We start from the raw sequence: 13,111 nt of genomic DNA, 5'->3' as shown, positions 1-13,111 counted from the left end.
AGTCAAAGGCTTTGGTATAGTCAATAAAGCAGAAATATATGTTTTTCTGGAACTCTCTTGCTTTTTCCATGATCCAACAGATGTTGGCAATTTGATCTCTGGAATAATTTAATGTAAATTATTAAATGGAAAAAAACACTCCAATCAAAACAGAGGTTGCCAGACTAAATTTAAAAAATGAGACTGGGGAACTCCTTGGCAGTCCTGTGATTAGGACTCAGTGCTTTCACTGCCAAAGGTGCAGGTTCAATCCCCAGTCAGGGAACTATGCTGTGCGGCACAGTCAAAAAAAAGAGAAAGAAATGTTTCAAAATAAATAAATACATAAGTGAGACTGAAATATATTCTGCCTACAAGAAATTCATCTTAGATTAAAAGACACAGAAAATAAAAAAAAGTTGGACTCCATGCAAACAGTAACCATAAGAAAGCTGGAAAGGCTAAACTGCTATCAGACAAAATTGACTTTAAGACAAAAAGGAAATATTACTAGAACAAAGAGGGACCATTTGATATTGATAGGAAGGCTAATGTACCGGGAAGATATAGCTGGACTGACCAAGAAAATAAAAGGCACAAATTGCCAAAATGAGAAATATAGAAACTTAAAGAATTATAAGGAATATGATGAAAAACTTCATGCCAAAAAAATAAGACAACTTAGATAAAATGAATGAATTCCTCAGTTTAGTTCAGTTGCTCAATTGTGTCTCTTTTCAACCCCATGGACTGCAGCATGCCAGGCCTCCCTGTCCATCACCAACTCCCAGAGTTTACCCAAACTCATCTCCATTGAGTTGGTTATGCCATCCAACCATCTCATCCTCTGTTGTCCCCTTCTCCTCCCACCTTCAATCTTTCCCAGCATCAGGGTCTTTTCAAATGAGTCAGCTCTTCTAATCAGGTGGCCAGAATATTGGAGTTTCAGCTTCAACATCAGTTCTTCCAAGGAACACTCAGAACTAGAAAGACAAATTGTTAAAATTGACCCAAGAAGAAAGAGAAAATTTGAATAGACCTGTAATGAGTAAACAGATTGAATTAGAAATAGTCTTCCAGAATTCCCTGGCAGTCCAGTGGTTAAGACTTGGCGCTTTCACTGCTGTGGGCTCAGGTTTGATCCCTGGTTGGGAAACTAAGATCCCACCAGCTAGACGGTGCAGCCACCAAAAAAAAAAAAAAAAAAGAATTAAGAACTGAGTCTTTTCTCCCTACTCAATTGCTAAATTCCCCGCATGTACATACTTCCCTTTTTCCCTGGGAGAAAACAGCTCTGGGCAGTGAGGCCAATGTATAGCCTAGTTCCTCCCTCAACATATAATCATAATCACTCCACTTGAGAGAGAGCTTTTAACCCTCCAAAGGGCCTTCCCATTTGTTAAACCATCCTTCCTCAACCCAGTTCCCATGTGATTGCTGTGACAGGTGTGTGTTCCCACGTGCAAAAGAGATAAGGGACTTGCCCAGACTTATTCCAAGAGCCCCTGGCAGGGGAGGATGCTGCACCCAGGGCTCCTAAGACCCAGCTGGTGAATCTGATCTTGATTCTGTAACTGATGGTGGTTTGAGATGGCACCAAGATCAGCTCATCAGACAGAGTGGGCAAGGCATGAGCAAGCCTTCCTTTGAATCTGGACAGAGCACTGGACGTAGCATATGGGAGGGCAAGAGTTTTTTGGGGGAGGCAGGCCACTGTGGTCCAAACCAGTGGTTCTCAACGAGGAGCACTCCGCACCCACCCCACAGGAACATTGGGCAATGTCTGGAGATATTGCATCTCCAACTGATGGGCGCTAAGGGCGAAAGAAGGATGCTACTGGCATCAAGTGGGTAGAGGCCAGGAATGATGCTAAACATCCTGCAACACACAGGACAGCCTCCACAACAATTATCTGACCCCAAATGACAATAGTGTGGAGACTGAAAAACTCTGTTCTACACTGGTATTTTCACATAAGTGCTACACACACACACACACACACACACACACACCCCCCTACCTTTTCCCTTCAAGCCCTAGTTAGTGGAACTGAAAGCAAAAGGGATTAAAAATCAAGATCATTTGAAATACAGAACATCAGAGGAAATTATCTCTTTGGCCTTAGCTTTCAAATAATGGCACACATTATTTGTCCCGTCTGACTCTTTTTTGATCCCCTGGACTGTAGTCCACCAGGCTTCTCTGTCTATGGAACTTTCCAGGCAAGAATACTGGAGTGGGTTGCCATTTCTTCCAAGAAATACTTCCAACCCAGGAACTGAACCTGCAACTCTGGAGTCTCCTGCATTCGCAGGCAGATTCTTTACCACTGAGCCACCTGGGAAGACCCTAGCAGCAGGTTATATCCGATGGCCAATCAAATGCCTTTAACATAAAAGCTTTTGGATGCAGGTTGTTTTCTTTTAACCACAAGCCAGACAAAGAAATACATTTTCCTCCTCAACCTGGCACACAGCACAAGCCTGTTTAAATACAAAAGGATCCTTACTACATGCAGTGTGCTCTGATATTTTCTATTTCATTTATTTTTAATGCTAGTGTCAACAACCAAACTGATTCCACCATTCACTAAAGGGTCACAGTTTTAAAAAGACTCTTCTGCAACATCTATCAGTCAGGAAAAGCCAGTGTTTTGCATCTGATAAGATTATGATTTAAATGTATACATATATTTAAGTGGGGGAAGTCTATTTTAGAAAAATCCAAATTCACTGCTAAGAAATTCTTCCTTCTGTCTGAAACAACCCAAGTGATACTATCCACAGTTGCAGAGAACCAGAAATAAACACTTTGACAGCTACATTGCCAAAAGAGGAATTAAAAATTGTGATGAATTAATTTGTAAGGGGGAAGAGCCTGGAAAATGGTGAGTGGTTTAAGCGGTCTCTGTCTTCCTCCATTACTTACAGAAAGTCATGAATAATGCAGAAGCCTGCATAATTAAACAGAAATAGTAAAAAGGAGTAGAAAAATGGATCCATGTTAGCTATTTATAAAACTTCCTGTGCAAAAACAAATATATATTATTTTGAGAAAAAACACACATTCTGTTTTAAGAAGTATTCAAATGTCAATATTAAATCATACTATTTTGGAAGTCCACCTAAAAGCCCACCATGATTGAGTCCGGACTTCATGTCATGCTCACAACAGTTTTATCAAGCGTGGTGTCTGTTACTGTCCCCATGTCACAGGTGAAAGTGAAACTCTAGCTCAGTCATGTTTGACTCTTTGTCACCCCATGGACCATAAACCTGCCAGGCTCCTCTGTCCATGGAATTCTCCAGGCAAGAATACTGGAGTGGGTTGCCATTTCCTTCTCCAGAGGATCTTCCCAACCCAGGAATTGAACCCAGATCGCCTACATTGCAGGTGGACTCTTTACCATCTGAGCCACCAGGGAATGTCACAGGTGAGGAAGCCAAAGATGCTCAGAGACATTAATAGACTTACCTAAAGCCACGGAGCAAGGAAGTGGTGATCCCCTAGGACTGAACTTCAAATTCGTCTAACATGGGAACCCCCAAACTTAATCACCATGCCGTGGGCTCCTGTTTTCCTGTTCAGATTCAGAGATAAGGGCCCAGAAGGTTAAGTGAATTTGCTCAGGGCTATAGCCATGGCCAGTAGCCATAGAGAGTTATTCATTATAAACCTAACCAGCAGCTTGGAAATCTGCCCCGAGGAGTGCATTCCGTCCCAACCTCAGACGCTATTCAGAGCCCTCTGTCTCCAAAGCCCAGGGTAACACGGGAGCCTGCGGTCACAGAGCCATCTCCACCGATGAGATTCAGTCCGTTACTACCGCCAATGTTCACGGCTCCACCTCCAGCCCAGGAATCTTCTGCAAGCCAGAAGCCATCCAGGGAACACAGGTTCTCAAAAAGGACAAGAGAGGACTGAGTAATCCTTCAAAAGTGGCCACAGGGGGACTTTCCCATGGCTGAGTGACTAAACAACAATAGCATTCTGGTTTCAGACTCATCTTGCCTGGGTCCCACTATCTAGCTGGAGTGAAATAACATCAGGAGGTAGACATTGTTATCTTCTGTTTAATGAGTTGAAACAGATTTTCCAGTTACAGCAGAGATATAAAGTTTCCTTTTTAATGAGAAGTACTTAAAAATGAAAGTGTACTTAAAGAAAATACCTGAGTTGATAATAGCACAGCCTGGTCTAGAGATCTGGTAGAAGTCATAAGGCTGACATTCCAGTGAGAGGGATTTGGGCGACACTGAGTTGGAACCAGCCGTCATGAAGGTATCTCTTGTTACCCATCACTGTGGCATCAAGCTGACCTGTGGGCCCCGTGTCATCATCAGTTACATGGTGCGTCTTTGTAATTCGCCCATAATACCTGTCTCTTGAGAAACCTGTATGCGGGTCAGGAAGCAACAGTCAGAACCCTCTATGGAACAACTGACTGGTTCAGAATTGAGAAAGGAATACCACAAGGCTGTTGTCACCCTGTTTATTTAACTTATACGCAGAGCACATGCGAAATGCCAGGCTGGATGAATCACAAGCTAGAATCAAGATTGCCAGGAGAAATATCAATAACCTCAGACATGCAGATGATACCACTCTAATGGCAGAAAGTGTTGATATCTGGCAGAATACAACAAAATTCTGTAAAGCAATTATCCTTCAATTAAAAATAAATTAATTTTTTAAAACTTAAAAAAAAAAGAAAATGAAGAGGAACTAAAGTGCCTCTTGATCCGGGTGAAGGAAGAGAGTGAAAAAGCCGGCTTAAAACTCAATATTAAAAAAACTAAGATCGTGGCATCTGGTCCCATCACTTCATGGCGGATAGAAGGGGAAAAGGTGGAAGCAGTGACAGATATCCTCTTCTTGGGCTCTAAAATCACTGCAGATGGTACTCCAGCCGTGAAATTAGAAGACCATTGCTTCTTGGCAGGAAAGCTTTGACAAATCTAGATAATGTGTTAAAAAGCAAAGATATCACTTTGCCAACAGAAGTCTGTATAGTCAAGGCTATGGTTTTTCCAGCAGTCATGTATGGATATGAGAGCTAGACAGTAAAGAAGGCAGAGCACCAAGGAATTGATGTTTTTGAATTATAGTGCTGCAGAAGACTCTTGAGAGTCCCTTGAACTACATGGAGATCAAACAAGTCAATCCTAAAGGAAATCAACTCTGAATATTCATTGAAAGGACTGATGCTGAAGTTCCAATACTTTGACCACCTGATGTGAAGAGTTGACTCATTGGAAAAGACCCTGATGCTGAGTAAGGTTGAAGGCAGGAGGAGAAGGGGACGACAGAGGATGAGATGGTTGGATGGCTTCACTGAGTCAATGGACATGAACTTTGGCAACCTCCGGGAGATGGTGAGGGACAGGGAAGCCTGGCATACTGCAGCCCGTGGGGGTCTCGAACAGTCGAACATGACTTGGCAACTGAATAACAGCAGCAGCAACAAAAATTTCCAAAGTGTGTGAATACTTGACTCCAAAATATAAAAACCAATGAGAGGTGATTCAAAGCTTGCCCTAAAATGATTTAGTCCGTCTCCTTCACCTGCTTTTTTTTTTTGTTGGCACTCGGCTTGTGGGATCTTAGTTCCCTGACCACTTATCAAACCCAGGCCCCTCAACACTGGACTGCCAAGGAGTTCCTAAGAGTGAGTTAGTATTTAAATGGCATTCCTTAAAATGAGATGCCCCTCATACCCACCCACACCCACACCCAGACACACACAAACACCCTGTCTCTCTCTCTCAAGTTTGTTTTTTCACATCCTTTGACTTCTCCATGGACTAGCGCTGGATTTGAGGGTACTTGTAGGTGCTGGACTTTCTTCTCCTTTTTCTCCCCAGGGGGAAACATACATAATTTATCTCAAACCTTTTTTTTTTTAAACTCCAAAATGTTCCGAGAGGGAATGTAATACAACATCCAACAAGCCCATTTGAATGAAAACGAGGTATAATTTGCATGATAAAGATATATTTCCATTTATAAAGTTCAGCAACAGAATTAATGACAAATAAAGGGATGATCCAATTAAAGTCCCCCCTCCATTAATAGCAGTGCTTCACTCTCGGGGCAGGAATCTTAAAAGGAGAGGCTTGCGTTGGAAGAGATTTAAATATTAAGGTTGGTGGCATTAAAAAGGACATGAAGTGATCACATTAGAATTCAAGGAAAAGAGATTCTCCAGTGATTTTTGTCATCAGAAGTCAGATGCATTTCCCCCAGTCCCAGTTCCACTGGCTTTTTCTTGTTCACCCAAATGAGCTGTCAGGAACTGATGGGCGTCATCATAATCAAAGAAAACAAGTTTGCCCTTTAAAGCAAAAGAGGTAATTTGGCTGAAAGAAAATGGGAACATTTTCTTCAACACTGCATTCAATGTCGCACTCTTAAAAACTTCGAGCATTCTGATTTATGCATGAGAGCTTTGGGGGACACTGGGGAGACGTGCCTTCGTGAAACATTTTGTTCACATCCATCCTGTGGCTGGGCAGATTTCCTTCATCCCCAGAGAGGCTGAGGAAGCTCCACGGCCATCCCTAAAATGTTATTTTCAGGAGAAGCCTGAAGCAACTCACAAGATTTATTAAGGTGCAGGAAGCAGGTGGGAATCAAAGAGATGCAAGATAGAGCACCTCCCTCTCGGTCCAGTGCAGGGGACATGGGTTCAAAACCAGGTCGGATCCCACATGCTGCATGGAATGCAGCCAAAAAAAAAAAAAAGTGAGAGAGAGAGGATTGAAGGTCTAGATACCTCCTTTTCAGCAAAGCAAAGAGTAAACAGAAAGAAGTGGAGGGAATCCAAGAAACGAGAAACACCTAAAGGGCCAAATAGGAAGAAAGGCAGCCAGATCAGGCGCTAAGCAACTGACAACACAACTTCATTCCCTCCTTCCATAGTTGCTGAACTTTCACGTGTGCCTGTTCCATATCCCAAACTAGGTTATAAACTCTGGGAGGACAAGAAATACCTTGCATCTTTTTTTTAATATCCCTGGGGCCTCAATAAATACCCAAATGGGTGACTGCTCGGACTATCTTGCTGGGAACAGCAGCAGATGTAAGCAGACCAGTTAAAGAACTCTTTAATCATCAAGCGAGCACCATCAAGGGCCCTGCTCAGTGGCAGAGAGGCTGCTGAGAAGGAAACAGACTGGGAGCTCTCAGGGGTGAACACAGATAACTGGGTGGTATGTTGGATATGGGAGAGGAGGCAGAGTTCAGGTGGCATTCAGGTGTCTGGCTTGAACAATTCAGGTGGCAGAATTGTTGACCATCCAGACAAGGGGTACTGGATGGACAAGGCAAGGAGTGGAGACATGGTGGGGTCCATCTTCGACACGGTATGTTGGGAGGTCCAGCCGATCCCGGCCATCTGGATCTCCAGGGAGGGGCGGGGTGGTGGGAGATGCAGACTGGGAAACCACTGAAGTCCTAAACTTTGGATTTTGTTTTCCCCCAGATAATAATACTTGTTATTTATCGAGCACTCACAATGCCAGGATCTGTGCCAGAAACTTCCCCTGTGATGATCCCTATCCAATGACTGAGGAAGCCCAGGCTTAGTGGGATTAAATAGCCAGCCCAGGGTCCCGCAGCGAGGATCTGAAACTCACACGGGGTTGCTGCAAAGCTTAATACTTTTAGCCACCCGGCCATATAGGCCAACACTGATGACTGATTTCTGACTGCCACCATAGGTATTTTTTTTTTCCCCTGAAAGTCTTTTAAACTTTTAATTTTGTAGTAATTATAGATTTACAGAAAAGTAGCAAAGATAGTACAGAGAATTCCCCTGTCACCTTCGTTCAGCTCCCCCAGATGTTAATAACTTACATAACCATGGTTTGTCAAAACTAAGAAATTAAAATTGATACAATGCTAGGAACTAAACCATCAACTTTATTTGGCTATCCGGTTTTCCTACTAATGTCCTTCTTGTGATTCGGGAGCCACTTCAGTATACACTGTTGCATCTAGCAAAACAGTTTTTCTTTTTTTTTTTTTAAAGTATTTATTTATTTGGCTGTATCAGGTCTTGGTTGTGACACACAGGATCTTCATCACGACACTCTGGCTTCTCTCTAGCTGTGACATGGGCTGAGTTGCCCCCTTGGCATGTGGGATCTTAATTCCCCGACCAGGGATTAAACCTGAGTCCCCTGCATTGGAATGCAGATTTTTAACCACTGGACCCCCAGGGAAGTCCTAAAACAGTATTTTTTTTTAAATATATAGTTTTAAAGATTGAAGTATACTTGACTTACAATATTTGTCAGTTTTCAGGCATACAGGACAGTGGTTCAGCTTTATATATATACATATATGTACAACTTTTAAGATTTTTTTCCATTATGTTATTATAAGATATTGAATATAGTTCCCTGTGCTGTACAGTAAATCTTTGTTGTTTATCTATTTTATATACAGTAGTGTGGATCTGTAAATCCCATACTCCTAATTTATCCCCATCTCCTTCCCCCGTGATAAACGGAAGTTTGTTTTCTATGTCTACGAGTCTGTTTCTGTAGCAAAACAGTTTTCTAAGTAGTGCTTTGAAGTCTTTGGTCATCCCCACCCTGATTTTTAAAGTACATTTTTAAAAGCCAGTGCAGATACACTGTGCTTGTCCTGGTGCTGTTTGCTCTCAGCACTATTATTTGCTTGTCTCTCTTCTGCTCTGTCTCTGGCTGTCCACCCCTGCTGGCTGCATTGCCCAGGCTCCCTTGTCAGCTGGTTTCCCCCTGAATTCGGTCAAGGGGAGGTGCTGGTGTTAGATTGGAAGGCTGGACGAAGGGAGGAACCAGATTTCCGCCCCTTCTCTCTGCTTTGGGCTGCATTTCCAGCAGAGGCTACAGCTCCACTGGGGCTACAGTGACTCCTGGACAGGAAATGGCTGTGGCTCCAGCTTCCCCCAGGGAACCCTGATCCCCAGACCCGCCCCTCCTCCTCCTCCTGTGTGGCTTCCGGCCACTGACAATCGCTGGGTGGCTTCCCCTTCCCCTGGTTGGCCACTCAGCTCTTCCATCACCCATGTCACTGGTGTGCGTGCACAGTCATGTCTGACTCTTTCCAACCCCACGGACTGTAGCCCACCAGGCTCTTCTGTCTGTGGGGTTCTCCAGGCAAGAATACTGGAATAGGCTGCCATGCCCTTCTCCAGGGGATCTTCCTGACCCAGGGATCTGACCCACGTCTCCTGCTTTGGTAGGCGAATTCTTCACCACTGAGCCACCTGGGAAGCCCAGGATGTGTTTAAATACTTAGAATGATGTCTGCATTCCTGGTTGGCCCCTGCCTGACACACGTGCCTGAGACCCACCTCCTTATTTGGTCCCCTTACCCTTGGGGCCCTGGCACTGTCACGGAGTTAAAAACTGTTTTCCGTGAGAGGTTCTGGGTCAAAGATGCAGAACGTCTAAGGTGAACTCTCCACATCAATAGTTTACAGCTGCTGTGGCCATGCCAGCCGTCCCGATGTCAGCGTGACCCTGATGACTGCCTTCTCCTTCCTTTTTCAGCGTGGCCAGACATAATCAAAGCAGGAGGCCCAGGGAGCCTACCCAAGTCTCAATCTCTCAGAGTGTGCAGAGGAGAAGCTCATAAAATGGCTCTGGACGTCCTAACCGTGGCCCCCCTCTATCAAGGTCCTGACATCAACAAAATAAGGCTGATAGCCCAGACAACCAAAAAGTCCACCATCCCGCCAAAAGCCCTAACCCCCGCCAGGAGCAAACTCACGACCATCGAGACCAAGAGGATCATGTCCGTCCTGGACGAGACTATCCACAAGGTGGAGCTGGTGAGCCTGCTGTCCCACGCGGCGTCAGAGTCCAAGACTTCGGAGGGGATGCTGGGGCCGGACATCTCGAAGGCAGTGAGGGAGCACGAGGACCTCTGCCAGGCCCTCCTGGACCGAGTCAGTTACCTGCAGGAGGAAGAAAGGAAACTGCAGGAGGCGGAAGAGTTCGAGGACGAAGCGTGGTTCCGAGAGCGCCTCTTCGCCATGGACTTGCAGAAATCCCAGCTCCAGCCGCTGATGCAGGAGATCAAAGAATCCACCAAGAACGTCGTGAGACTCCTGCTCAGTAACCCCCAGGCCGCCAGCCTGTTGCAGGCTCAGACCCTGGGCAGGAGCAAGGAAGCCCAGTGTTTTATCGATAGCCTGGTAGAACTCCGAGGTTTCCTGTTTGAGAAGTTACTCACCAGTCCTATGGAAGCCAGAGACAAGATCCAGTTCATCCAGGACATCACCCGACGGAATCGGAGGCACCAAGAGATCATAGACACCCTGGAAAATGAACTGGCGGCCTGTGTGAGGAACAGGAATGCGGAGGTATGAATACACGGTACTGGTCAGATTAGAGCCGGAGCCCCCAGGGAGAGGCCCCACATCTTTTGGCAATTGGGGTTTCTTCCTTCCACGGTTTAAATAGTTGTTTTCATTCATTTGCTCCACAAATATTGTTTTGAGCACTCACCAGGTGCCAGGTCTTACAAATGATGAGTCCACATAGTCCCAGCCACATGGAGTTCATGAGAGAGAAGGCTGGTCTTAAAGATCTGATTTAATTACGTCTTGAGAAGTACAAGAAAGGGTTAAGTACAAAGTGCTATAAGAGAGTGTTATAGGAAGCCTGAACTTGGAACTCAGAGACATGGAAGCCATGACTTGAAGAATGAGACGGTGTAAACCAGGTGGGTGAAATAGAGAGGGACTTTCCAGTCCAGGGCTGGATAATAAACATTTAAGACTTTGCTGAGAGATCACCTTTGAGGCCTATTCAAGGAATGTGATCTTTGTCCTGAGGGCAGGTGAGAGGGGTGGAAGTTCTAGAAGAATTTTTAAGAGGGGAAAAGATAACATGATCCCAACCTAATAACCATCTGGGGACACCTACTGTGTTATTTTATTTTAAAAATTATTTTTGTTCATTTATTTTTGGTGGCCTGAGCTTGGTCTTCGTTGCTGCCTGCGGGCTTTCTCTGATTGCAGTGAGCCAGGGCTCTCCTCTATTTGCGGTGAGCCAGCTTCTCATTGTGGTGGCTTCTCTTGTGAAGAACAAACTCCAGAGCCTAGGCTGGGAAGCTGTGGCGCTCGGGCTCAGCTGCCCCACAGCATGTGGGATCTTCCCAGACCAGGGATCAAACACATGTCCCCTGACTTGGCAGGCTGATTCTTCACCACTGGACCACCAGGGAAGTCCTGTGTGTGATTTTTTACATACATTTTCTCACCAACGTCTTACAAAGTCCCTGGAGGTGATGTATAAGTATAGGTTTAGCTGCTAAAACAAAGAGACCCCGAATAATAGGGGCCTAGTCAAGCTGGAGACCGATTTCTGTTTAACAGAGAGCTGGCATGGAAGTTCTGCTTCGTAAACTTGTCAGGGGCCCAGGTTCCTTCTGGCTGGCTTCTCTGACATCCTTCACACAAGACTTCAAACCATGGACCCAAGAGGATGTTCCAGCTTCCCCTAGTCGTGTTGTTATTGTCCAGCCAGCAGGAAAGAGGAAAGCAGAGAAGGGGGCTTTGACCTGCTCTTTTGGGCCACCAACTGGAAGCAGTTCTTAGCCAGTGCTAGAGATGCGGCCATGGGGTCGCTAAGAGTCGGACACGACTGAGCAACTTCACTTTCACTTTTCACTTTCATGCATTGGAGAAGGCAATGGCAACCCACTCCAGTGTTCTTGCCTGGAGAATCCCAGGGACGGGGAAGCCGTCTATGGGGTCGCACAGAGTCGGACACGACTGAAGCGACTTAGCAACAGCAGAGATGCTGGGAAAGTGGTCTGTAGCCGGGGCCACGCTCCCAGCAAAACATTTTGGTCTATAGCCTTGCCAGGGAGAGCAGGTCCTGGGGGACAGCTGCCACCTTTTCATCGCCCTGTGATAGATGAGAGACCAAGGCCATTCTCCCTCCCTGGCGCACTGGTTTCCTGACTTGGTCCTGTTCGGCATTCACTAGGGCTTGTTGATGACTACTTGTGTGATGATTTGATTGGGGTCTGGGTCCCTCACAGGAGGACAGAGACCTCATCTCTCTCAGCCCCCCGCTGTGTCCCCAGCAGACCTGGCATGAAAAGCAGACATGCTAATTATTTGGTGAGTGGAGAGATGACAGGCTCCCAGGAGTTCAGTCAGAGGAGGTCACTCAGAGGTTGGAGGGGTGTGACTTAGGGACAGGGACAGGACCCCACCCTGCCAAGTGTCTTTGCTGATCTCATTCAGGTGGTGGAAAACAACTTGGGGCTGCCAAGTTGGACAGATCTGGGTGGGCAAATTTCATTTCTGCCAGGTGGGCAAATTTCATCAGGTCATCGGATCTCAGTGTAAAATGAGGGGGTGACACCAATTAGGCAGGTTTCAGGGGTCCACACGAGAAGCTCTGACTCCTCATAGCACTGCCTGCCTTCAAACCCAGCACCTGAAGGTTGAAGACTTGCCCACAGGATTGGCTTGCCTCAAACCCCCTCCCTAAGCCCACCTGCCACTCCCTGAGTCCAGGAAGTGAGCTCAGACCCACTGTGGGCCCCCTGCCAGCCGCCCCCAAGCCCAAAGCTGCCGGCCTGAGCCAGCCACAGCACCGGTGTGTTCAGAGGGAAACCCTAGCGCTTGTGATCAGCCTTTGGAGCTTGTTTATGGAACAACCCCAACTCCCCCGACCCAACCCTAATTCCTGTTTCAGAACCCACTGAGGGCAGGAGCCAAGCCAGGCCCTCAAGGGGAGAACCGGGTGGCATTCCCCGTGCTGGACGTTTATCTCACACCTTCATGCATCATGCCAGGTATCTCTACCAACTGGGTACTTCCCATTGCGCCTCAGGCAGGAGCATGGAGCTGTCTCAGGCACACTGAGCCCTTGGCTCACTCCAGGAAACAGAGGGTGGTGGTCACAGATGTGGGCTCCAGATGGGACAGACCAGGCTTCAAATTCCAGTGAAGCTGCGCAACCCCAGACAGACTCAACCCCTCTATTTTCCCGTCTCTAGGCAGGCGGTCCCGTCTTCATCCTGGGCCGGGGGTAGGATGGGGAGACATAATAATGCCCCCCACCTCCGAGAGCTGCAGGCACGCCAGCCTCTCCTGCCTTGGCGACCCACCATGGT

The 13,111-nt window shown here is 46.3% G+C and overlaps 1 protein-coding gene across 1 annotated transcript in view; it reads left to right on the top strand.

Annotated features, from left to right (window-relative positions):
* IQCD (IQ motif containing D) overlaps nt 1-13,111 on the top strand; it is a 27,052-nt gene that overhangs the window by 6,566 nt on the left and 7,375 nt on the right. The window contains 2 exon segments of the mRNA XM_010828582.1: nt 9,523-10,356; nt 11,483-11,504. Of these exon segments, the coding sequence (XP_010826884.1) occupies nt 9,609-10,356; nt 11,483-11,504 (770 nt within the window). The 5' untranslated portion in view covers nt 9,523-9,608.

The sequence above is a fragment of the Bison bison genome, unplaced genomic scaffold (genome assembly GCF_000754665.1).
Source record: "Bison bison bison isolate TAMUID 2011002044 unplaced genomic scaffold, Bison_UMD1.0 scf7180017864495, whole genome shotgun sequence".
Taxonomy (NCBI): Eukaryota; Metazoa; Chordata; class Mammalia; order Artiodactyla; family Bovidae; genus Bison; species Bison bison.
Note: the sequence above shows the minus strand (reverse complement) of the source record. Positions and strands in the feature narration are given on the sequence as shown.